Genomic DNA, 27,384 nt, shown 5'->3' on the forward strand with positions numbered 1-27,384 from the left:
CCAGATACTCACGGCGGGGTGACCATAGACCCTACCTGGAAAGTTCAGTGGGCTGACGTCAAGAGGGACGCCCGAGCCCTCCTCACAGCCACCAGCTGGGTACATAATGGTCTGATGCCCTTAGCATTAAAGGGAATGTGTCATTATAAAATAACCTGCTGTTTAAATCACTTTATGTATAAAAATTTTGATGATTTTTTTAATTTTCCATGTACTCCATATATTTAAACAAAAAAGATAAAATGTTAGTTTTTGCACTGGCCACTATATCTAGTGATTGGCACCACTTCTTGGTTTGTACAGATTACTTTACTGCAGTTAACTCATTCTAATCCTGCCTGTAATAATATCACCTCTGTGTATAGGTAAGTCAGGATTCACCATTCACAATAGGTGATTGTCAAAGCTTAAGTATTCTGTACAATGACCTCTGCACAGGGCACAGAGCATGCCTAGCAATTTTCTTAATGCTTTCTAAATGCTGCTAAAAACAGATCAGGTAAGATGGCAGCCCACATACTGTAATCACGTTCAGGACATAGAATTAAAAAAAATCTACACTGTGGTATTTGGTTCTGCTGAGGCTAAAATCTGTACTGCACTGTGGTATTTGGTTCTGCTAGGGTGGTCTTTGTGCTGCACTAGTACTGCTGGCCCCGCCTACTTCTGGTGCCCCTGCCTACATACGCTGGTCCTATCTACTGGTGTTGATCCACCCTTTGTCACTTAGGACCTGCCCACAACATGGACTACTTTTAGTTTCTTTTTCTTCCAGGCGCACTTTAAAGAGGATTTCTGGGAATTTTTAACTGATGACACATCCTTTGGATAGGTCATCAGTATCTGATCTGTGGGAGTCTGACACCCGGGACCCGCAATTATTAGCTGTTTGAGAAGGCACCAGCACTATGGCCACAGTCTCCTCTCAGCTCACCAAGCGCCATCCATTGTACAGAGGCCGTGATTGGAGTGAATGGGGCTGAGCTCCGATACCAAAGAGGCTGAGCTGTGTCTAGGCCATGTGACTGTCATGGCTAAGCGTAGAGAAGGCAATGGCACTACTGAAAGCACTGGTGGCTTCTTAAATAGCTGATTAGACACTGATTAACTACCCAGCATAGTTAATCAGTTAAAAAGTCCTGGAAAACCCCTTTTAAGCTCCCAGTCCATGCCTGCAGATACTCCTACTCAATGTATTTACCCTTTTCTCCATGATTTAGGCCCCATGCACACGGCCGTGTTTCACAGCCGTGTGTGGGCCGTGGAACCGCGGCCTGGATCCCTCCTGAGAGCAGGAGCGCACGGCGTCACTGGTTGCTATGACGCCGTGCGCTCCCTGCTGCCGGCACAGTACAGTAATACACTGGTATAGATCATACCAGTGTATTACTGTATTGCGGCGGCAGCAGGGAGCGCACGGCGTCATAGCAACCAGTGACGCCGTGCGCTCCTGCTCTCAGGAGGGATCCAGGCCGCGGTTCCACGGCCCGCACACGGCTGTGAAACACGGCCGTGTGCATGGGGCCTTAAAGTGAGGAAAATAACATGCCACTTTAGAAGCGGATTTTAAAACAGTTGGGTAACAATTCATGTGCACCAAGGCGTGCATTTCCTATTGGAAACTGTTTACTAGAACTTAGAATGCATATTATGTGGCACAAAACACCCATTTTAAACTACCAAATTTGGCTGTGTGAACATAGCCTTATAAGCACCATTTTCCATAGTGGATCTGTTTCCTAAATCTTCTACTAATTATATTATAAGCACAATAAAGAAAACCATAAACACTGAAGGCTAAAGAAATATTTAATCTGACATATAAGTTCATTCTAGTAGCTTTCCATGTATCTGCCAGCCTAGTAACAGGACCTGTAATTTTAAATACAGCAAGGAGATAACGCATTCTAATTTTGCAATCCCAAAGCATATATAAACATTTACAATGATTACGTAGGCTTATCAATACAGTAGCTTGGTTCATTTTTTATGCAGCCACTGTGATGCAAGACAGTCGTACCAAACTGGAGGAAAAAAAGTAATACTGTTAAAGTACAAAAATAATTAAATTAATTGGAGAAACAAGTTATTGATATTAATATAATATAACCGTTAAAGAAATCTGCTCTCAAGTACGTTGAAGGGACAGCAAGAAGAAAAAAGAAACTATTCCTTTCCCCCTAATTAACATGGAAATTAGAAAGAGGCCCCTGAGAATATCAATGCAGGCATTTGTCTTTTTAATTTGGATAAATTATGACTTTTGTGCTACACATAATACATTAAAAAGGCACATCAATGCAGGCAGTGTAATATTGTACGTAAAACCCTACACTATAATGTAGTGTCTGGCAAAAAAAAAAAAACAAAAAAAAAAAAACGCTTCCCATAACCATTTTCAACATCCTTAAAGGAAACGCTACCAAATCAAACATAGCTTAAGGCGTTTGTCTTAACCATTCCACTGCTGAAAGAACTCAGGAAAATGGGTAAGAGTTTGCATAACCGTCAATTAGCGATTTGTCTTGACACAACCTTCGGTCTTTGATGCAGAGTCTTCCCCTTGGGTAACTTGGATTCGGTTTAAAGTTAGCTATATACAACAGTGCCCGGTATGTGGACCTCTATTTGGTGGCATTTGTTGAACGTTACAGACTTTGAAGCAATCGTTTGAGGACACATCACAATTTACATAAAAATCATAAAAAGGGCTAAACAAAATCTACAAGATGCTACACACTTTACAAAGGGATCTGTGACAATTGTACAGAATTCTTTTCTGCGCAGAACAGCAAAAAAAATTAAAAGTACAGTTTAGTTCAAGTCTAGAAAATGATGTGCAAGTTACTCCATTGCATTCATGCTACAATAAATTATGACACTTTCCAGTGCATAAATAGCTCAAACTAGAGGTGTACTGAAGGGCCCTGCACTTCACTGCATGGCAGCAAGGGGGCAGAGCCTTCCAGCACCACCCAGTTTAGAATGGACCAGCTATGGCCAAGGCTACACCCACAAAACATGTTTTAGTACCATGGAGAGGGAATAATCACTCGCTATCTGTCTCAAATTCAGTGTCGGACCATTCCACAGGGGCAAGGAGGCCTTTTCTTTGTGCATATTCAATAATTGCCATATAACAAAAGTAATATTGATCCCATGTTTGAATACTGAAAGCGCGCTGAGTTCTCATCCTCTTCACTGTCTGTAGAACATCCACCGTGCCAATGTTCTCCAGCCTGGACAAACAAATATCCAAAGTACAAAAGGTACCTATTTATACAAGAAAGGGACAAAATTAGTACTAAATCTAAGTCTTCAGCAACTTCTTCTACCATATCTATATATGTGAGTACATAGAGCGTCAACAGGCAGATGAAGTAGGGCGTCACTTATCTAATAAATCACCACCCTTGAAGGGGTTTTGTCACTTCAGAAAGTGGCATTTATTATGTAGAGAAAGTTAATACAAAGCACTTACTAATGTATTGTCATTATCCATATTGCCCCCTTTCCTGTCTGGATTAATTTTTCCATCACATTATTTACTGCTTGTTTCCATGGTTACAACCACCCTGCAATCCATCAGCGGTGGCAGTGTTTGTACACTATAGGAAAAAGTGCCGGCTTCCCTGTTGGCTGGGACTGTGGGAGCTCTCATAGGCTGGTGTTTTATTTTTATTTTTTATAGTGTACTTGCACGGCAACCACTGATTGATTGCAAGGTGGTCATAACCATGGACAACGTGATGGAAAAATTAATCCAGCCAGCAAAGGAAGCAATATGGACAATAATACATTATTAAGGGGCTTGTATTAACTTCCTCTACATAATAAATGCTATTTGCTGAAGTGACAAAACCCTTTTAAACCCCTCCCAGTGATATACTGCATGAAATATAGTATACACAGGAAGGGTCACATCCCATTCAACACAGGCACAAAAATGGCACACATATTGACACACAAATGTAAGTGAATATATCAAAACACTGAAGTCAAGGATCACCAGAACAGGTATAAGTCCATTTATTTCCTTGTTTCCTCAAGTCTGGGATCGCAAAACTATCGGGCCGAAATACATATGCACCAATAATTTAAGATGAAGCTTCACAAGGGAGATCAACTAATGTTTTATGAACAATCAATTTAAATCTATTAATGCATCGCTGAGACTTATAAAGGAGAGAATTCTCATAAATAGAAGTATATTCCATTAAAAGGGGTTATCCCATCTTAGACAATGGGGGCATATCGTTAGGATATGTCCCTATTGTCTGATAGGTGCGGGTCCTACCTCTGGGACCCGCACCTACAAGGAGAACAGAGTCGGGGAGAGCTGTGGCTGGAGGTCCCCGGGGTCAGTCTACCACCAGGCGCAGCTCCCCGCCTCTCCCATTGAAGTAAATGGCAGCGCTTTGCGCATGCGCAGCCACCGCTCCCATTCCTTTCTATGGGGCCGACGGAAATAGCCGAGCCAGTGCTCAGTTATTTTCGGCGGCTCCTTATAAATGAATTGAGGGCTGCTGCACATGCACGGTGCGCCCTCCATAACTTTCTTTGCGCCGTTGTTCTTGTAGGCGTGGGTCCCAATGGTGGGACCCGCACCTATCAGACAATGGGGGAATATCCTAGCGATAGGCCCCCATTGTCTATGATGGGATAACCCCTTTAGGTCAGTAAAACAATTGTTGAAATTTATCAATAACTGCAGTCAGTCAGTTTTGCTTGAGCTTCTTTTGGTGTAGCTTGCACCAAATGTATCAAACGTTGCACTTTGTAACATTTGGCGCATCTTTAAAGGGAACCTGTCATCAACTTCATACTACCTTTGGTATGGGCAGCATAAAGTAGAGACAGGTGAGTTGATTCCATCAGTCTGTCATTTATAAGTTAAAAGTAAGTGGTTGCCGAGAACCAACATCACAATCATTGCAGACTAGGCCTGGAAAAGAGTCCGGCCACCTGAGAAGAGTCCTGGTTATTCATGGACTCCTGCCCACCTGCTGATGGCTGACAGTCTTCTACCTAGTTTTCTCCCTTTCTCTCTAGGAGAGAACTGCCAATCAGCGGATGGGTGAGGAGCAATGATTATGATGCAGGTTCTCAGCAATCACTTACTTTTAGCTGATGAGTGACACACCGCTGACATCAGCATTTCTATCACTATTTTATATTGCCCTCAGTGAGGTCAGCATAAAGTTGATGACAGGTTCCCTTTAAACCTAACACTTTTCTCTAGAAATGATACTCTTTTACTGGAGTGAGTTGGCGACTTTTTAGGAAAGTCTCAGTGATAAATCTGAAGTAAAAACACAAACTATGCTCATTTTACAATCCACTTTTCAAAACTGGAATGAGTGGTCAAAAAAAAATAAAACTTTTGCAAATTATAAACCCAAAATGTTGCAAAATCCCTATTTTGCAATGTTTTAAAGGTATGGCCGCTTTCTTCCAAAAACAGCCCCATACCTGTCTATAGTTCGTGTGTGGTATTACAACTCAGCCACATGTACTGCAGTGAAGCAGAGTTGCAATATCACACAGTCCATGGATTGGTGTGGGGCTATTTTTTAAAATAAAGCAGCCATATTTTCTAATCCTGGACAACCCATTTAAAACCAGAATTCTGGAGTGCAGGACTTCAAATATCACCCCTACACCCTCCCAATGTTCATCAAGGTTGAATCCACACTTTAGAGCTGTGCATGTACCCCCCACCACCCCATCCCCCACTAGTACAGCCTGAGTACTGCAATATTCACCTGTTCTGCCAATGCCTGCACTGCAGTGAATCACGATGGGCGGCCCCGCAGGATGTCCAGCCCACTCTGACCCCAAAGCTTGCACAGCCATGGCTTGATGTTGCTTTACTTGGGCTCTGAAGTCCAACATGGCAGAAGCAGATTTAGGCACGCCAAAATCAGGCCAACTCATGTACTGGTAATGGGCAACACTTCGACTTTCATTGGTCTAGAAAAACAAGACAATATAGACAATGGGAGATGCTGAAGTCAAAAGAACAACACCTAATGCATGGCATACACTACATAGCATTTCTCACTTCTACTGCTTTGGCTTATTTAAAGATTTCATTTGATTCCAACCATTTAATAAATGTATAATTTGTTTGAGAGACCGTACTCGTTTCTTGTCCACAGTATAGGGAAATGCACAATTTTGATAGAACCAGCTGACACCAATGACTGCATATAAACACTGGACCACCAATGATTATTAGTGGGTCACACCACAGTCACCATTAGACAGGGCTATTTTAGGGTCGTCAATCAAAGCAGAGATATAGCGATGCTCAAAGTGCTACAGCCCACCCCAATACTCCAACTGCCTGATTTGCATGAGGCTTCATTCACACGTCCGTAGTGCGTTTTGCCGATCCACAAAACACAGACACCGGCAATGTGCGTTCCACATTTTGGGGACCGCACATCGCCGGCACTAATAGAATATGCCTATTCTAGTCCGCAATTGCGGACAAGAATAAGAAATGTTCTTTTTTTGGGGGGGAACGGAAATGCGGAACCAGAAGTGCAAGGTCCCCATTTCGGACAGCACATCATGAAGCCCCATAGAAATGAATGGGTCTGCAATTCCGTTCCGCAAAACGGAGGAACAGAATTGCGGAAGTGCAAATGGAGACTAAAGATAAAAACCCTCTTATCTCCACAATGTTGCAACCTGCAAAGATAACTAAGGTATGGTTTTAATCAGAAATATGCCTGGTTTCATAAAGGTTCATCATGCTGACAGGCTCATTAACCTATGCAACCAAGAAAAGCTCTTCCCCCAAACCAATCACCACTTAGGCTGAATGATGTGGTAAAACTGGTTCTTCTTTCCAACCATCTACCAGACACCCTCCCTTTTGAACCCGTTTTCACAACTTGTGCAAAGGTCCAGCACCAGAAATAATCCAATAAAATCCACGTCCAGTCAACCATTTCCGCCAGCCCCTAGAAGTGAATGGAAGTGGTAGCCGCACAGGCACAATGCACTCCAATTAATTTCTGTAGGGATTCTGAAAATGGCCGAACGTGTCAATTGGCACGACTATTTTATTTGCGCCAAAATTCAGCTGAAAAGGCAGTTTTGTGAACATGCCCTTAGAGATAACAGGGAGGAGGAAGTTATACACAGCAGATGTGTGTGGAAAGTGAGGAGAGGATCCAAGGAGGGCAGCTCACAGGCTGTACAATACATTCAGCAAGTCTGAAACTAGAAGCAGGCTGCAACATGAATAGGGAGAGCTGAGAACCAATGAAGAAATGATGATTGTAATTTGTCTTTTATCAAATCCAGAGAAACTCTGAAATATATTGTCCATATCAGTGTCACAGTGCCCATAGCCTTTAAAAGGGTTTTCCAAAAATGTTGGTACTGATGGTCTATCCTCAATAGGTCATCAGTATCTGCTTGGTGAGGGCCTGATACCCAGGACACCCACCAATCAGCTGTTTGAGAAGGCAGAAGGGCTTGCAGTAGCGCAGCTGCCTTCTCACTGCTTTCCCGAGGCCAGTGACGACACATTCATCGGCCACATGGCCTAGGCACAGCTCAACCCTATTCAAGTGAATTAGGCCGAGCGCAATACCAAGTACAGCCGCTATACAATGTACGAAGCTGTGCATGGTGAGCACAGAGAAGGCTCACAGGGCTGATCGCAAACAGTTGATCGGCTGGGTTCCCTGGTGTCGGACCCACAACGATCAGATACGGATGACCTATCCTGAAAAATCATGGAAAAGCCCTTTAATACTGCACAGCTGAACTGTCCTTCACTACAGTATATCAGATTTTGGCTACTTTCACAATCGTGTTTTGGGCGGATCAGTCATGGATCTGCAAAAACGCATACGTTACAATAATACAACCGCATGCATCCGTCATGAACGGATCAGTTTGTATTATCTGTAACATAGCCAAAACGGATCAGTCATGACCATTGAAAGTCAATGGGAGACTGTTCCGTTTTCTATTGTGCCAGAGAAAACGGATCCGTCCCCATTGACTTACATTGTGTGCCAGTTTCGTCAAGCAGACAGCAAAACGCTGCAGGCAGCATTTTGGTGTCCACCTCCAGAGCGGCATGGTGACTGAACGGAGGCAAACTGATGCATTCTGAGCGGATCCTTTTCTATTCAGAATGCATTAGGGCAAAACTGATCCATTTTGGGACACTTGTAATAGCCCTGAACGGATCTCAGAAACAGAAACCAAAACGCCAGGCTGGAAAGTTCATAGTGTACCTGTTTATTGTAGAGATCCAGATGGGTTAATTTGAAGTCTTGGAAGAGATCTATATGAATGTTCCTGATAATAAAGTGCCCAGAATCTTCGCTTCTTCCAGCTTCAAGAGGCCAGTATTGTCCACATTTTATCCGACCTCTTTCTATTACTCTTGAGGAAAAAAAAAAAAAAAGTATATAATAGAAATATAAATAGTGGTAAACAACTATGCTAGACCAAACAAACAAAATGCAACAATAAAAATATATTTCTCATCTTCAAATGAACGTTTACAGAATGCTAAAGCAATGTAAAAAATGCTGATAAAGCAGTTTTTTAGATGGGTTCTCCGGGAATTAAGAAAATAAGGTAATATTTAAGTATTTGAAGTTACTTTATTATGAATATATTCCCAAATACCCTTCATTGGTTATAATGGCTCATTTTGTCTGCGCGGCAATGATTAGGAGAAATAAAATGTCCGCTGTCCTATTACCGTAGTACACATAAAACCTGTCCTGATCACACAGGAGGACAAGTTACTTCACAACACTGAGGTAAAGAGCTGCCTCATCCTCCTCTCCGCTCTCCTTGTCAGGGATTATCATGCTGAATACAGATAAGATCTTCAGGTGAATCTCTGTAGGAATGGAGGTCATTAGGATACCTGACAAAACGAGGCATTATAACTAATGGAAGGTAATGAGGAATATCTTTATAATATATTAATATTTAAGTCTTTTCATTTTCTTAAGGACATACTGGGAGATCTTATACATGTAGATTTACCTTGTCGTCATAACAATTATTAACACTCTTTGTTCCCACACCATACGCCAGAAATCGTCAAACGTTTTTGGCAAGGGACCTGGTTAGAGAAAAACAGCTTTAGATTTACTAGTGTTCAGTTTTGCAACACATACAAAGAAACAAAAACTGTATCTTGCAGTTAGTGCCCCCAGGGCCCCCCAACAAGTGGAGGTTGGTGGTGAAATCACAGAAAGGACTTGTAACAACTACAAAGAACACAAGAGGCTGAGTTAATACACATTTTATGCATATCTACATCACAAGTAACGCTGTAAAGAGGGGAGATTTCTCAAAACTGGTGTAAAGGAAAACAGCCATAGTTGCCCAGAGCAACCAATCAACTTCCACCTTTAATTTTTGCAAAGGAGCTCTGAAAAATAAAAGGTGAAATCAGATTTGTTGCTATGGGCAACTAAGTTTTCCATTGCACCATTTTTCAGAAATCTCCCCAAGTGTGTTTTAACCCTTTCCCGACCAGCGCTGTAATAGTACGGTGCTGGCCAGATCTTTAAAGATGGTGCCCGCTCCTGAGCGGAGAGGGTGGCATAGCCACGGGTGGCCTGCTGTTTCTTACAGCAGACACCCGCGGCTAATGTCTGCAACTGGCAGTAATGCTGATCGGGGACATTTAACCCCTCAGATACAGTGGTCAATCCTGACCACGGCATCCGAGCATGTCAAACACCGGAAGCGTGCGCTTCCAGTGATGCTCCGGCTCCCCCGCTGCGGTGCATTGGGATATATGAGAATAGCAATCTAATGATTGCTTGTTATAGTTCCCTATGGGAACTATAAAATAAAAAAAATACACATCATGGGTGTCGCGATGAGTGAAAATGCCCATAGTATAAAAATATATTCCCCATACGGCCAACAGCAAAACTGAAAAAAGGGTCAGAATGGCCGATTCACCGTTTTTGGTCGCTTAATTTTCTAAAAAAAATAATAATTTAATAAAAAGTGATCAAAGAGTCGTACATACCCCAGAATGGTATCAATGAAAAGTTCAGATCGCCCTGCAAAAAATGACCCCACGCTGCTCCGTATATATAATTACAAAAAAGTTATTGGGGCCAAAATATGGCGACTAATAAATAAAACGGATCTTCCCCACTTTTGTTTATTGTTTTATCACTATCAAAAGGCAAGAAAAACTATACATATAAAAAAGGTATCGCCGGATTCATACTGACCTGTAGAATAATAGTAACTGTCCAGTTTTATCGCACATCGTAAATAAAAAAAAAAAACTTAATAACTGTGGTGGAATTTCTTTTTTTTTTTTTTGCAATTTCACCTTATTTGGAATTTTTGCCCCCGCTTCCCACTACATCATATGCAATATTAAATGGTGGCATTGGAAAGTACAAATTGTCCTGCAAAAAACACGCCCTCATATGGCTATGTAAACAGACAAATGAAAAAGTTATGGCTCTGGGAAGGCAGGGAGCGCAAAACGAAAATGCAAAAAAACAAAACAAAAAAAAAACAAAAAAAAAACAACTCTGCGGTAGAAAGGGTTTATCCAGTGCTGCATTCACAATTCTGCAGGTTTAATAACTGAAACACTCCTTGCTGTCTTGAAGTCTGCACAGGGTGCTCTAGTGTTCTGCCTATAAAATAGGCACTGTACAGTAACTTGATGTAAATAGAACTACTTTAATTTGGGCACACATCTAGACGAACTTTAAAATAAAAGGGGGTAGTCCATACGTTCTGCATAAAAAACAGAACATGGTGTACAACGGTAGAAAGCCATATAGCGTACCAGTATGTTTTAGTCTTAAGGGAGTGTATACTACAAACAAGAATTTAAAGGGGTAGTCCCATCTCAGCCATTCTTGACCTACACAGGAACATGTGTCTTTTGTGGTGTCAAAGTTGTGGTAGCAGCAGAACATGCCATTTTAAATCCCATAGAACTGGAAGCATTGAGAGTCAGCATACCACATCCTGCTTCGTTGTTTCCATAAACCTGGTCACCACATAGTAGGGGCATTCTGATCTCAGACATGAATGAGATGGAAAACCTCCTTTACATAGTAACGATCATGTAGTTTTTTTTTCTTACTATGACATAGGGACAAGGTTTTTTGGAATATACTTTATTAGGGATTAGCGTTTCCTCTTCCACCCTGCCTCTCATCTCACTACTCCAGCCCCTGCCTCCCTAGCTGTGCCCTCTTTACTTGTCACGCTGCCCGACTTATTGCCAGTGTTAACCGCTGGCAGCTCTGTTCATTTAGTTCTATTCATTATGCTTCTCAGTTACCAAGTACAGGGAAGAGCAAGAACAGAACTGTCGGTGCTTAGCGCAGACAGTGTGCATCACGCACCCGTATTCCCAAATATCAGTATTTAGTGGTGGCTACATTCACATGACATTAAAAAACAGATGCAAGACTTTTATTTTATTTTAATTTTTTTTTTTAACAGCGGTCACACGTTCATTTTAAGAACAATGGATGTCTAAGGGGTTATTTACATGGCATGTGTTTGACGGCCAGTGAATAACGGACGTAAAAAAATCAGAACAGGTTTTCTTTCATTGGTTTTCAAATGACCGAAAGCCCCCGTACATTTGAAGGGGATCAGTTTAACGTCCACTTCTCAGAAACTTTATAATGCCAGATTCTGAACATCAAGTCTAGTGTCTGCCACATTCTCAAGACTTCTCGACTTTGGGCTCATGTTCACTAGTGTTTTTGCACAGGACCAATGCCAAGTTGTATCAAGCCATACTACAGCACCCATAGAACTCTATTGAGCCTTACAGTAGCCATGTATGCCTGCCATTTCATACAGAGGCAGATTTTTTCTTACATTCCATAAGAATAGTTAAAAATTTTTTTGAGGGGGCGTGCTCAATAGTACACAGAATGATCAGGGAGTAGTGAATATAGCAGAAGCTGGTATTACTGACACTCCCTGGTCTTGTCCAAGTGCCGCGCTGTACTCTGTCCTGACAGCATAGTGTGTGTGTAAGGAAATAGTCCAGCGTAGCAGGAAGAGCACGCTGGATCTCGTGGGGGCCATGAAGATTGGGGAGCCTGGTCTGGGGGGCCATGAAGATTGGGGAGCCTGGTCTGGGGGGCCATGAAGATTGGGGAGCCTGGTCTGGGGGGCCATGAAGATTGGGGAGCCTGGTCTGGGGGGCCATGAAGATTGGGGAGCCTGGTCTGGGGGGCCATGAAGATTGGGGAGCCTAGTCTGGGGGGCCATGAAGATTGGGGAGCCTAGTCTGGGGGGCCATGAAGATTGGGGAGCCTAGTCTGGGGGGCCATGAAGATTGGGGAGCCTAGTCTGGGGGGCCATGAAGATTGGGGAGCCTAGTCTGGGGGGCCATGAAGATTGGGGAGCCTAGTCTGGGGGGCCATGAAGATTGGGGAGCCTGGTCTGGGGGGCCATGAAGATTTGGGAGCCTGGTCTGAGGTCCGATGAAGATTGGGGAGCCTGGTCTGAGGTCCGATGAAGATTGGGGAGCCTGGTCTGAGGTCCGATGAGAGGAAATTTTTCTCTCTTTTTTTTTTTAAATCATCATTTTAAAACCTAGGTGAATCTTGTGGAGCAAAAAATACAGTATGTATGCACAGTTCCTTTTCTGCTAAATAATGTAATCTATACCATTTCTAATGTATGCAGGGCTTAGGCCAATGGTTTGGATTTTGTTGCATCTGTCATCTGTTCCTATAGTTCATCCTGAAAAAGCTTAACACAAATTACCTTGAGTAGCAATATAGGCATATTTTCTTTTATATCCATCCATAAAACTGGCATTAATGTAGTCAGTCGTCTATAAAAGCAAGATCAAATGAAAGGTTAGTACTTCTAAACCTGATGTAAATTAAGACAATATACCCAGACACAGATGAGAAACTGCACAGCAATACAGAAGAAAAAGCAGTGGAGTACTAGAAACTAGGGTACTACTGATTTATAGAGCAGTATAACGTCTGGATCACATTTAGGCCTCATGCACACGACCGTTGTGTGCATCCGTGGCCGTTGTGCCGTTTTTTTTCGCGGACCCATTGACTTTCAATGGGTCCGTGGAAAAATCGGAAAATACACCGTTTTGCAGCCGAGGCCGTGATCCGTGTATCCTGCCCGTCAAAAAAACATGACCTGTCCTATTTTTTTGACGGACAACGGTTCACGGACCCATTCAAGTCAATGGGTCCGTGAAAGAACACGGATGCACACAAGATTGGCATCCGTGTCCGTGATCCGTGGCCGTAGGTTGCTTTCATACAGACTGATCCGAAGATCCGTCTGCATAAAAGCTTTTTCTGATCTAAGTTTTCACTTGGTGAAAACTCATTTCCGACAGTATATTCTAACAGAAGCGTTCCCATGGTGATGGGGACGCTTCTAGTTAGAATACACTGCAAACTTGGTACAAGACTGCCCCCTGCTGCCTGGCACCACCCGATCTCTTACAGGGGGATATGATAGCACAATTAACCCCTTCAGGTGCGGCACCTAAAGGGGTTAATTGTACTATCATATTCTCCTGTAAGAGATCAGGGCTGCCAGGCAGCAGGGGGCAGACCCCCCCCCCCTCCCCAGTTTGAATATCGTTGGTGGCACAGTGTGTGCCCACCATCGCCCCCCCCCCTTCCTCCCTCTATAGTTAAAAATCGTTGGTGGCACAGTGTGCGCCCACCATCGCCCCCCCTTCCTCCCTCTATAGTTAAAAATAGTTGGTGGCACAGTGTGTGCCCACCATCGCCCCCCCTTCCTCCCTCTATAGTAGTAACAACCATTGGTGGCAGTGGGCGGCCTCCCATCTCTCCCCCCCCCCCCCCCCCCATCATTGGTGGCAGCGGAGTTCCGATCGGAGTCCCAGTTTAATCGCTGGGGCTCCGATCGGTAACCATGGCAACCAGGAAGCTACTGCAGCCCTGGTTACTTAGCAATAGTACAATAGTAGAAGATTCATACTTACCTGCTTGCTGCTGCAATGTCTGTGACCGGCCGGGAGCTCCTCCTACTGGTAAGTGACAGTTCTTTAGCAATGCACCGCACAGACCTTTCACTTACCAGTAGGTGGAGCTCCCGGCCGGTCACAGACATCGCAGCAGCAAGCAGGTAAGTATGAATCTTCTACAATTGTACTATTGCTAAGTAACCATGGCAACCAGGGATGCAGTAGCTTCCTGGTTGCCATGGTTACCGATCGGAGCCCCAGCGATTAAACTGGGACTCCGATCGGAACTCCGCTGCCACCAATGATGGGGGGGGGGGGGGGAAGATGGGAGGCCGCACACTGCCACCAATGGTTGTTACTACTATAGAGAGAGAGGGGGGCCGATGGTGGGCGCACACTGTGCCACCAACGATTTTTAACTATAGAGGGAGGAAGGGGGGGCGATGGTGGACGCACACTGTGCCACCAACGATTTTTAACTATAGAGGGAGGAAGGGGGGGGCGATGGTGGACGCACACTGTGCCACCAACGATTTTTAACTATAGAGGGAGGAAGGGGGGGGGGGGGGGGGCGATGGAGGGCGCACACTGTGCCACCAACGATATTCAAACTGGGGAGGGGGGGGAGGGGTCTGCCCCCTGCTGCCTGGCAGCCCTGATCTCTTACAGGAGAATATATGAGTACAATTAACCCCTTTAGGTGCCGCACCTGAAGGGGTTAATTGTGCTATCATATCCCCCTGTAAGAGATCGGGTGGTGCCAGGCAGCAGGGGGCAGTCTTGTACCAAGTTTGCAGTGTATTCTAACCTGAAGCGTCCCCATCACCATGGGAACGCCTCTGTGTTAGAATATACTGTCGGAAATGAGTTTCACGATGTAGCTCATATCCGACAGTATATTCTAACGTAGAGGCGTTCCCATGGTGATGGGGACGCTTCAAGTTATGTTCGGGTGTTCGCCTGGCCGTGCGGAGGCAAGCGGATCCGTCCAGACTTATAATGTAAGTCAATGGGGACGTATCCGTTTGAAGATGACACACTGGGGCTCAATTTTCAAACGGATCCGTCCCCATTGACTTGCATTGTAATTCAGGACGGATCCGTTTGGCTCCGCACGGCCAGGCGGACGCCAAAACGACTTTTTTCATGTCCGTGGATCCTCCAAAAATCAAGGAAGACCCACGGACGAAAAAACGGTCACGGATCACGGACCCCGTTTTTGCGGACCGTGAAAAAAAACTGTCGTGTGCATGAGGCCTTACAATGATAACTGCCATGATGACATTACAGGATGGAAAACCGTTTACCAAAGTGGAGGGAAGTTTCTATGTATGAATATGCAGCAACCTGGGCTGCAGTACAAAAATGCAATATACTAAAAGTGGAAAACATCTTAGGCTACTTTCACATTAGCGTTTTCAATTCCGCTATTGAGATCCGTCATAAGATCTCAATAGCGGGAGAAAACGCTTCAGTTTTGTCCCCATTCATTGTCAATAGGGACACAACTGAACTGAACGATACAGAATGCTCCAAAATGCATTCTGTTCTATTTGGTTGCGCTCCCATCGCAGTCGGAATAAAGCTGCAAGCAGCATTTTTCTGTCCGCAATGTGGTGTGCAGCAAGAAGGATTCGTCAATGGGGACGGATCCGTTTTCTCTGACACAATAGAAAACATGATACAACCGGATCCGTTCGAGACTGACGCATGCGGTTGCATTATGGCAACAAAAAGTGTTTTTTTTTTCAGATCCATGACGGATCGGCAAAAAACGCTAATGTGAAAGTAGCCAAACTACAGTAGTAAATAGTCAGAATGGTCTGTACATAGGGGAAACAGGGCCTGGTATTGCAGCTTCCCCCATCCGTTTGTAAAAAGCCAAGAAGCTTCACAATAAGGCCCCATTCGCAATTGCATTTTTGTTCCATGCCTGATTTTTTGTGGATTTTATGTGGACCTATTCATTTCAATGGGGCTGAAGATGATATGGATGTGAAGAGTGTGCGCTCCACATCCATATGTCTGTTCCAGGGCCCATTACAATATATTTATGCAGCAGGACGGTGGCATACATTTCTACAATTGTCAAATGACTAAATGGGGTTTGTAAAAATCCTTGCTGCAGAAACAATCCCATTCAGATTTAAGGAACATAATTTCAGATGACATTTCTGGAACATGGTACACTACTATCTAGGCTATGAGCCACGGCGCCACATATGAAGCTTTCGTGCTGCGCAGACATTGCTCACCATCTTAAAGTGCAATATAAGCTCTACTCCAATCAGCTCTCACCCAACCAGGGAGGGGGCACAGTTGGCTCTCACCCCTTAATATTAGCAGCTACCCAAAAATAACTGAAGATACTAAAGTGCAAATAACTGCATAATGCAACTTGCCACTAGGATCAAACTATAACCCTGGCTCTTTATGCGGCACTTGGCACTACAGCCACAGATAGATAATGAACCTGGCACCAAAACAGCAACACTGGCAATAGACATGCTCAACACTGAAATCCATGTATTTGATGTACTTTCCCTCCTTAGTGCTTAAATTTCATCAAAACCATACATATACTGCAAGAAGGCATCTGTGGGCAGAAAACCAGCACTGGACAACATGCAGATCACTAACATCTTTGACTAACATTTAGCTCCCCCTTCTGGAGAACTTACATAACACAGCTTGTTTTCTGAAATCCTTCCAAAACCATTTGCGTCTGCCTAGAGGTTGATTTTTAGTTTGGGCACGTTTGTGTACATCGGTACGTCTATGCAGCAGGCACAAGATCACTAGGAGGCCGCATCTGTGTATAGCTGAATAACTGCTAATCACTGCTCTATATGGATTCTGTACAAGCACGTATATGGTTTATAAGGATTGCACTATGAATAAAGCAGGCATGCGCACCACATTTGGTGCATTGCTCTTCTGAAGTAACTGAAAACGCAACGAGCACAACAAAAGCCCCATAAAATTATTCATTTTAAAAATACAAAAATCGGTAAACTGCCCATCAAAAGATTACCATGTGCAGACCACTCAATAATGTAGTCTCTGGCCTAAAATCTGCATTGTCCCCATCCCTACACATGTTCTTAAAATGTTTCACCTGTTAAAACTGCATGGGCAATTACCGCACCACAAAAAAGCTGCAATAATGGAGAAAACATGGTTTTTATGTTGCCTTTCGAAGGAGCACGTCCTAGGAAAATTCACTGCTAAACCAGGCACAGTGGGAGTTTGCCAGTTTTTTGGCGTACAAAAGTCCTAACTTTTTGTCCCAAACTGAATTTTTCGCACAAAAAACGTCAACCTTTTAAGTTTTGATGCTGATCTCACCACTCTCTTAAAAAGTGGCCTAACACATTTACTATAATTTATACTAGGAAACTGGTGGAGGTTTCAGGTGCATAGACACCACAGGTAAACTGGCTGCATGACACTGCAGCCTTTTTACTATATGACCCTCAATGCTAGCTCAGCTGAATGTAATGATACCTTTCACTTAGCGATCCGTAGCTTCATTCTGGTGAAGTACATTTATTCCATATGCAAATAAGCAGTTAAGTGCACTGAGGGGGGGCACAAGCCCCCTCTGTACACCCTTGCTCCTCCCAGTTCCTCTGCTAGACCCATCTTCTCCTTCCTGCCTAGTCATCTCATCTGGCCCTTTCAATCAAGAACAGAGAGGGGCTGGCAGAGGAAGCAGGAGGCAAAACAGTGCACAGAGCGGCTTGAGCCCAACCTTGGTGCACTTAACTGCTAATTTGCATAAGAACTTAAAGCCACGGATTACCCCGAAGGTATCAACAGCTGTGCTTGTTGTACAAGGCATTCTGCCTGCTTTAATACTGAATTTACTGGTGACCGATTCTCTTACCCTTCAATGATCCTGTGCTATTCATTATTCACATGGCTTCAGTGGTCATGTGAACAATGAACATGACACCACTGGACCTGGTAACCAGAGGGGTGAACCCCTTTAAACCATCTAGCAAGAGTATATTGGGGAAAGACCACAGCAGATAAGCCCTGCAACATAGTCCAAATGGAGTGGTTGTGTCAAGGTTGCGAAGTGGCCATAGCAGCCCTAATTAAACTAATGAGGAGCACACTGTTTAGTAGGTTTGCATAGTTAATGGCCTTGTGGCACCCGCAATACTGTGCGGCCATTAACAATGCATAACCTATAAACAGTGCAGTCCTCATTAGTTTTAGTGAGGGTTTCTATGGCTTGTACAGCTCCGTAGCACCCGACTGCGCTGTGTGGCAGTGCCCTCTAATGGAAGGTGATTTTCTATCAATTAGCTGAAGGTTACCTCATCTGTGCCAATAAGTCCCAGCTTAACCCTGGACTGGTCCAAGCACAAAACATCACTGTACCTATTCTTGGCTTGATTGTAAGGCTTCCTGTGAGAAGAGAGGGAAATACAACACTAAGAGGCAATCCAATACAAACATTAATCAAAATCAGGAGCATTACTACTAGTAATGAATATAGTAAAAGCTGAAAAGAGACAAGTCCATAAAGTTCCACCTATCAAATGTTTTGTGGTCGTTTTCATCATCACCCTAAAAGAAGGTCAAGCCCAAGATACTTTTCCTCCCTTGTGTATCCACTGGTGTGTGGAAAACGCTGCATGTGCGAGTCCAGCCTTAGTACTGCTTGATTCTCTAGGATCTTTGCTTATTCCAACAATATTCCAATATTATTTTAAATACAGCAAGAAATATTGCTAATGCCACTCATCACAATGGCACATAATGCGGCCTGCACACCTTTACGTTAAGGAATTTTCTGGATCCACGTGATTGTAGCTAGTCAGCTGCTGACAAATGAGGCCTTTATGGTTAGTGAGGGATGAGAAGGTGAATCAGGCAATTGGGCTCCAACAGTGAGGCGTACTGATCACTAAGGAAGTTCCAGGAACATCTAATTACAGTGCTTATTAAGTGGGTCATAGAGAACACCTACTATATTATCAGACAGGCCATGAAGGGTAAGGCTCAGCTGTAGCAGTGGAGTTCTCTACCAGCGACTTTGCTCTACATTTAGTTGCTAAAAAGGATACCACAGGGAATTTTAAAGGGGTTTTCCAGGTTAATATTGATGGCCTGTCTTCAGGATAGGTCATCGTTATCTGTTCACCTGTTTGAGAAGGCCGCTGCAGCCTCCTCTCAGCTTACCGAGCCTTCATTGTACAGTAGCTGTGCTTAGTATTGCATGGGACTGATGCGCGTCTAGGCCTCTTCAAACTTCTGATTGACGGGGAAGGGGGTGCTAGATCATCAATATCAAAATCTTGGACAACCCCTATAAAGCCTTGTTTGTGTATGATTGAGGCCTTAAAGAGCTACTCCAGTATAACCTGACTCCTATTGAAAGTATGGAGGTGCAAAGAAAAATCCTATGAATTGTTACATAAAACCCACACGAGAACTCACCACTTACTGGCCCAAAATGTGGTGTTTATGGCTCCTTGCCTAGGGCTACAACCTGTAGTTCAGATTGCAGGTCGCACATGCTCACTGCCAGCACCTATATCAGACACTCGGGAGTGAGGAAGCACAATATGAAACACACAAGAGCCAGGGGAAAGCTGAGGGAGTAGAAGAGCTAGGAATAGAGATCAGCAATAGTTATAGTCTACTACCTACATGGTGTGGTGCTAAAGACACTGCCACTCCTGCAGCACAGAGAAGGAGCAGCAGTGCGACAAAGAAGGTCATTTTGCACATTTAGGATGTGATATTAGCATCAAACTATCTTATACAGCCCTTTTTTCCCCAAGTTTCTTATTTGACTCCGGAATAACTCTTTAAGGGCGCATGCACACAAAAGTATTTTTAGGAAAGCAACTGTAAAAGATGCAGACAGCACACCAGTGCAACATAACAGAACATGCCCTATTCTTGTCCGTTTTACGGACAAGAATAGGACAGTATGTTACGTTCGGCAAAATGTGAATGAGCTCTAAGACGGCCAATCACAGATCAATAGATCCCAGTGACATTAACCTAGGGCCTCATGCACACAGCCGTTTTGGTCCACATCCGAGCCGCAGTTTTGGCAGCTTGGATGCGGACCCATTCACTTTAATGGGGCCGCAAAAGATGCGGACAGCACTGTGTGTGCTTTCCGCATCCATTGTTCCATTCAGTGGTCCGCAAAAAAATATATAACCTGCCCTATTCTTGTCCGCACTTTGTGAACAAGAATAGGCAGTTATATTAAAGGACCGCAAAACACACAACGGTCGTGTGCATGTACGCATGTCATATCAGATGTATGACTGTATAATAAAGGACAAATGAAGACATACATCTGGCTGAACAGACGACAGCTAATGAATATGTATGGCCAGCCTAAAATAAAAACAAATATGCATAAAGAATTGATACATAAAGCAAGTCTCTTCATATAAGTGTCAGCAAGAGGTGCTACAAGCTGGTGAGACACTATGGCAGGACATTCACTGAAAAGAATAGTCTACTGCTAGGGGCAGAGAAGCATATTGTACTGTTCAGCTGGCCAAAGAGCCACTCAAAAATGATGAACGAAGGTGTGAACCAAGTGTTAGGAACTGAAGGAAAACCTACCATTCGCAATATCTCTAAACATTCAAAGGATGTGAACCCATCCTGACTTATTCCTGCTCACACAGCATATTGCATTGTAGAAGCTTAGGCAATTGTTTATGGGGTACAATAGGCAACTCACCATAAAATCCTATTTCTCCTAACCTGGAAGCCAATGATTGGGACATTTCAAATGAAAGTTTATTGCAAGATACATGCAATAAAAATATCTAAGGCTGTTTCTATAGCATTTTCCTGTTTGCCGTTTTTACACCTTCTCCTGCATTTAGTGTTGGACTACAATGATCACTAGCCTTGTGTGTGGGTGGAGGACCTGCCTAAACATATACAACAAATGTATTACAAATCACAGACAAACAATATTCCTCAGAGAATGGGTTTCTTATCAGGACGTTACAACTTACTTTGATACATCAAAAGTACCGACTGGTGGCTCTTTTCTAATTTCTTCATACTCCTGAAAAATGCCCCTCTTTTTCATCCTCTTGACATGCTGAACCAAACCCAGTACCGTCATTCCTCCTTCTTCAGGCATGTGTATGGATTGCTCCATGTCTGCGGGCAGTGGTCGAGATTTCTGGGGTAAAGGCGGGATGGAAGGATTGTCAGCAGGCTGTTTATACAATGGGGTGTCCGGAGGGGTCTCCGATTGAGGAGGCGGCCTCCTACAGTTTGTGTTTGCGCTGGAGCTTTTATCACAACAATCGTAGTTGCCGCTAACGGCAGAACCATTCCAGTGCACGCAGCCACTAACTCTGTGCGTCTCTGCGTAATTCTTAGTCCTGTTTTCATGGTAATGATTGTGAATAAGTCTGGTATTGTCAGTCACATTCTGCTGGGTGCAATTAGAATTTAGTCTATCACTCACAGGATTTTGCTCAGAGTATATAACAAAGAGATGGTCCATGCAGTCTCCATTCTCCTGGCCTTGTCTAGAATTGACACAGGCCTGTATCCAAGCAACATGGCTTATTTTGGACGTTCCTCCCAAATGCTCGGGTAAAGACTCCTTGGGTATGTGGTTTACCAACTCATGGGCTTTTACTGTGCGCACCTGTGGGGGAAACATTAAGAATTAAAAGAATCCTTTGCACAAGGTCAGGTGAGTGTCAATCCAACCTCGTGTGATAAGCATTGCTAAACGTTCACTTCTCAAAGGGGTTAAAACAGTAAGACTACCTCCACATGGGTGTGGATTGTCTTGCAGAAATTCTGCACAAATTACCGTACGTTTCCTCACCAAAAACTGCATGTTACTTTTTTTTTTGTGAGGATTTGATGCATTTTTTCCCACAGATGTCACCCTTGCATTGAAAAGGGTGAAATCCACACAAAAGAACGAACACGCTGTGGATTTCAAAATCCGCACGGAACTAAAAAGCAAAATGTATGTATTTTTGCTGGTACTGTATTATGCTGAGGTTTTTCTGCAAGAGAATTCGCAATGTGTGTAGGCAGCACAAGGCGGACCATACGCAATCAGATTTTCTGATGCCGTTTTGAAGCTAAAACCAGGTGTGAATCTGCCATGTGTTGTGGTGGTGATGCATTCCGGATGCAGCAAAAACACAAATGGGGGGGCTGGGGAGAAATGTAGTTTTTGCAACATATCTGCATTTATGTTGCATTTCCTTCCAAGCAAGAGAAAGCACACAGCAAACCGGATAGATCAGCAGCATCTGATCGGCAGGGGTCCGACACATGGAACCCCCTGCTGATCAGCTGTTTGAGAAGGCACCGGCGCAGCCTTCTTGCCGTTTACTGCAGGTCAAGTGTCGTCATGACTGGCCTGGGCGCGGCTAAGCTCAGGCCAGTGATTCTAGTCGTGACGTCACTGGCCCTGAGGGAAACCCATGGAAGGCAGTGGCAATACTAGAGCGCCGCAGCCTTCTCAAACAGGTGATCGGCAGGGGTCCCGGGTGTCGGACCCCCGACGATCTGATGCTGATCTATCGAGCGGATAGATCAGTTTAAAAGAACTGCAGAACCCCTTTAAATTACATTAATGTAACTCAACTTTAAAATTAATGTACTTCAGTTTTGCTGTGTGCGATTTCTTTTTTCCCCCGTTGTCGGAAGGAAACTTCATATAGGCAGCCTAAATGTTCTTATCAAGTTTCTAGTTATTTGGAGTGGATACTCACTGAAAACAATGGACAGAATGGCTGTGCTCTTGCTTTAAGAACACTTCCAATAAAAGTTCACAGCACCACGATACATTAAAGGTAAATTCTACTTGCTTTATAAATAATGCAGTTCTTTTCTAGACAACTACCTCTTGTAATTAAGCTTACAATAATATTTTTAGAACCTCACTAGAAAACCCAAGCAAAATCATAAAAAACAAAAGAAAAAAAAAAAAAAAACTAAAGTCAAACAAGCAAAACAAAAAACACATAAAAATATAATACGCTACCCGTTCTCTCAGCTTTTCTCTGACGAAAAGTCGTAAAACAGCAAACGGAGCTCGAAACCAAAGAGGAGAGGATACAATAAAAACACATTTTAACCGCGCAGGAAAAGCACCCTAGGGACAAAAGGAAGGAATGAAAAAATTGAACATACATAAAAGAAAAGAAAATGTACCCTACAAAATGCTTCCATGTAACTCAATGCATTTCCATACACACTTGCTTGATACAGTTTATAGTCAATGTTTATTCCAGCAAACCCCCGCCCATGTAATCCTCTAAATTGTTTTAAAGGGGTTGTCTGTCTTCAGCAAATGGCATTTATCATGTAGAGAAAGTTACGACAAGACCCTTATTAATGTACTTCGATTCCCTTTTAATACAACTACAATGGAAGCTGTTATCTTTTTGAATTGAGCTCCCTTGAGTGGCAGCTACATGAGTGTTTTCAAGCGTGGGAAAAGAGAAGAAAAAGTTTTGCGCCAGGCCCTATAGCAGTTGCGTGGTCTGCCTCTATTTCAGGTAGGCCAGTGTATCGTAGGGTTACGACCACCCTGCAAACGAGAAGCTGTGGCCACGCTTTCACACTGTAGGAAAAATAGCTGGCTCTCTGGTGGGTACAACCGTGGAAGCATATATAGGCACACAAGCGTAGCAGCCACCATACAGGCCACCGCGTATCTGCGCTGCAGCAGTGGCTGTAACTACTGGAAACAGGCGATGGGAAAAGTTAATCCAGCAAGCAAAGGAAGAAATACAGACAATCACAATACATTAGTAAGTGCCTTGTATTAAAGGGGTTATCCTATGACTAATCTAAAAAATGAAAACCAGAGATCATATAGTACAAGCTGTTTCTAACAAAGCTAGAACCAGCCTTGGGCCTCACATGGGTCCAGAGATCTCCCCGTTAATTGCTCTGCTAGATTTATATCAAGCTGACAGCTCAAGGGGAGTGTCTTCTCTGCTGCAGCTCAGGGGGCGTGTCCATGCTCTCCCTATCACAGCATAGGCAGTTTTTTTTTTATGGCTTTTTGATTTCAAAACAAAGGGTGTGAATGAGTTGTAGACCTTTTTTTCCACTTTATTAAAGGAAATAGAGATATAAAAAAAAAAAAAAAAAAAAAAAAAACACACTGCTTCAACATACTACTCTTATATCCTGAATGTCTGCCTTTTTTTTTCCTGTAGACTTTTAGCTAACATCTGGAGCTGGTAATTTTTGTGTGAATCTACCCTAGAATAGGTTTTCCAGTTTGCATCATCATCCCTTGAAAATACTTCTCTATTAGGCTGTATTCACACGTCCGCAATGTGTTTTGCGGATACACGGAGACACGGATCCGCAAAACACGGAAAGCGGCAATGTGCTTTCCGCATTTTGCGGACCGCACATTGCCGACATAATAGAATATGCCTGTTCTATTTTTTTGCGGAAACGGAAGCACGGATGCGGAAGTGCGGATCCGCAAATGTGGATGCGGACAGCACATTCCGTCCCCATAGAGAATGAATGGGTCCGCACCCTTTCCGCAAAATTGCGGAAAGGATGCGGACCCATTTTGCGGACGTGTGAATGGAGCCTAAAGCTGCAAGTTGTGTGTATTGCTCTTAGCTCCCATTCTGGGCTATGGGCAGAACAATGCAATAAAAGGGTGTATAAGAATGCCAGCACTAACTGGTAATTATATAAAATCGGTCAGTATACTGTATTCATAATTTTAGGTTAGTCTTGGCATTCTTCCTTTCCTTGCACTGCTTCGTCTATTGAGTTTTTTGGGGGGTTTGTTTCAGAGTTAATCTTCAAGTGGTATCTGCCATTTTAATTTGTGAACTGCTCTGGACTGTGGTCCCATGATATGTGGTCCTGTGATATGTCCATGGGTGTGTTAAAGCAGCAACAGGGGCCATGGAAGACTAGGATCTATGTAGGTAGCCAGATGGGAGGAGCTATAAACTGGCTGGGTATTGTTAGGGGCGGTGCTGGAGCTGTGGCAGAGAAAGGAGAAGTGCATCATGGGTTTGGTTGGATACAGGGACAGGAAGTGCTACATACAGGATATGGGGGGAGAATGATTTGCTTACATGGTCTAAGAGTCCAAATTGAAAAGCACAGGGAAGATGTACATGAGCTAAGCAACTATATTAGCATATATGTAAAAACCATAGCAATCCCAGAAGGCCTCTTTAAATGTATTTAAATCACCATTCCTGACTATAACTGAAGTATAATAGAAAAGCTGTTTTACTCCGGAGATGCTGGCAGGAACCAGACAAAGGAAGGGCTTAGCTCAGGCATGAAAGAGCTGCTCACTAGCAACCTGTACTACTTACATTTTAATACTCATTAATAAGTCACACTCAAACAAGAAATCTGCTCTTTATCTGTACATTTTGTGCTAGCGCCATTGGACCAGGGATGGCCAACCTGTGGCTCCCCAGCTGTTGCAAAAATACAACTCCCACCATGCCCTCCTGTAGCTAAGGGTCCATTCACACGTTCGCAAAACGGGTCCGCATCCGTTACGCAATTTTGCGGAACAGGTGTGGACCCATTCATTTTCAATGGAGCCCGGAATGTGCTGTCCGCATTCACATTTGTGGATCCGCACTTCCGTTCCGCAAAAAAAAAAAAAATAGAACATGTCCTATTCTTGTCCGCAATGGCGGACAAGAAAAGGCATTTTCTATGACAGTGCCTGCGATGCGCGGTCCACAAAGCACGTTGCCAGTGTCCGTGTTTTGCGGATCCGCAAAACACATACAGAAGTGTAAATGGACCCTAATAGCTGTAGGCAGTCTGTGCATGCTGAGAGTTGTAGTTTTGCAACAGCTGGAGAGCTGCAGGTTGGCCACCCCTGCATTAGACCATCCCAGATTTCTAACTTCTTGTTAGTGTTCCTGTGCACTTGTGTGACTTTTTTGCATTTTTGCAGTGTTTTTGGCTGAAAATACCGCCAGCTCCAAATACCAGCTGCAGGTCTATGGGAAATATGAAATGCAGGACAAGTGTTTTTTTGTCTTTTGAACAAAATGAAGCTTGCTGCAGCAATTGGCATTTTGACACCTTCTCTACAAGGGGAAAAATATCACAAGTAAATGCTAGTGCAGTGGTAAGACAAGACTTTTGCAAAAAAAGGTCAGAAAAGCAACCACAAAAAAAGTGCCCAAAACAGACCATTGCCAAATTCATGTTTGTAGAGACCTTTACGCACAATTATGGTTTACTAGACCCATAAAAAGACACTAGACACTAGGGCTGCTGGCCTGCAGTCTTTCCACTGAAGACAATGGCTTGACAATCATGGTAGTTCAGCCCTTACAGCACGAACATACAGAGGGAGCACAGTGTGTACATCCTGCAATTCTACTCATGGAGCATTGTCTTTATTTTCATGTTTGAGCTACTCCAAGTACTTCTATTCTTAATGAAATCATTCTGTAGCATATTTTGTTATAGATATGCTTTGTAACGTTACTCTGTTATACTCCCTAGAACTTTTTGAATAAAACTGACAAATAGGAGTTACCATTCAAGTGGTTACAGGGTCAGACTATGCAGAGACTGGTACCCTCCCCCCTCAGAAAGGTAACACGCTAAGGGCTCTTTCACACTTGCGTTCTTTTCTTCCGGCATAGAGTTCCGTCGTCGGGGCTCTATGCCGGAAGAATCCTGATCAGGATTATCCTAATGCATTCTGAATGGAGAGAAATCCGTTCAGGATGTCTTCAGTTCCGGACCGGAACGTTTTTTGGCCGGAGAAAATACCGCAGCATGCTGCGCTTTTTGCTCCGACCAAAAATCATGAAGACTTGCCGTATCCGGAATTAATGCCCATTGAAAGGCATTGATCCGGACTTAAGCTAAACGTTGTTTCGGCGCATTGCCGGATCCGACGTTTAGCTTTTTCTGAATGGTTACCATGGCTGCCGGGACGCTAAAGTCCTGGCAGCCATGGTAAAGTGTAGTGGGGAGCAGTATACTTACAGTCCATGCGGCTCCCGGGGCACTCCAGATGACGTGATCACATGGCACGTCATCCATGCGCATGGGGCGCTCTGACGTCATTCTGGAGCGCCCCGGGAGCCGCACGGACTGTAAGTATACTGCTCCCCCGCTCCCCACTACTACTATGGCAACCAGGACTTTAATAGCGTCCTGGCTGCCATAGTAACACTGAACGCATTTTGAAGATGGATCCGTCTTCAAATGCTTTCAGTTCACTTGCATTTTTCCGGATCCGGCGTGTAATTCCGGCAAGTGGAGTACACGCCGGATCCGGACAACGCAAGTGTGAAAGAGGCCTAAGAAGTAGTGTCAGGTCCTATTTAACCCTAAATGCCTTTTTAAAATTAAAACATATGCCATGCGAATTT

General features: G+C 43.8%; 1 protein-coding gene across 2 annotated transcripts in view; it reads right to left on the minus strand.

Annotated features, from left to right (window-relative positions):
* Positions 1-1,791: 1,791 nt before the first annotated feature.
* LOC122945392 (tyrosine-protein phosphatase non-receptor type 9-like) overlaps positions 1,792-27,384 on the minus strand; it is a 50,680-nt gene continuing 25,087 nt past the window's right edge. Inside the window, exons 6-14 of one of the 2 annotated variants that reach the window (XM_044304470.1) lie at positions 23,013-23,123; positions 21,465-21,650; positions 21,001-21,173; positions 18,316-18,406; positions 12,781-12,850; positions 9,037-9,115; positions 8,268-8,418; positions 5,766-5,973; positions 1,792-3,273 (exon numbers count right to left, since the gene is read on the minus strand). In XM_044304470.1, the coding sequence (XP_044160405.1) occupies positions 3,050-3,273; positions 5,766-5,973; positions 8,268-8,418; positions 9,037-9,115; positions 12,781-12,850; positions 18,316-18,406; positions 21,001-21,173; positions 21,465-21,650; positions 23,013-23,123 (1,293 nt within the window). In that variant the 3' untranslated portion in view covers positions 1,792-3,049. Of the gene's footprint in view, positions 3,274-5,765; positions 5,974-8,267; positions 8,419-9,036; positions 9,116-12,780; positions 12,851-18,315; positions 18,407-21,000; positions 21,651-23,012; positions 23,124-27,384 lie in introns of both variants that reach the window. The other variant, XM_044304467.1, reaches the window with a different exon arrangement.

The sequence above is a fragment of the Bufo gargarizans genome, chromosome 1, assembly GCF_014858855.1.
Source record: "Bufo gargarizans isolate SCDJY-AF-19 chromosome 1, ASM1485885v1, whole genome shotgun sequence".
NCBI lineage: Eukaryota > Metazoa > Chordata > Amphibia > Anura > Bufonidae > Bufo > Bufo gargarizans.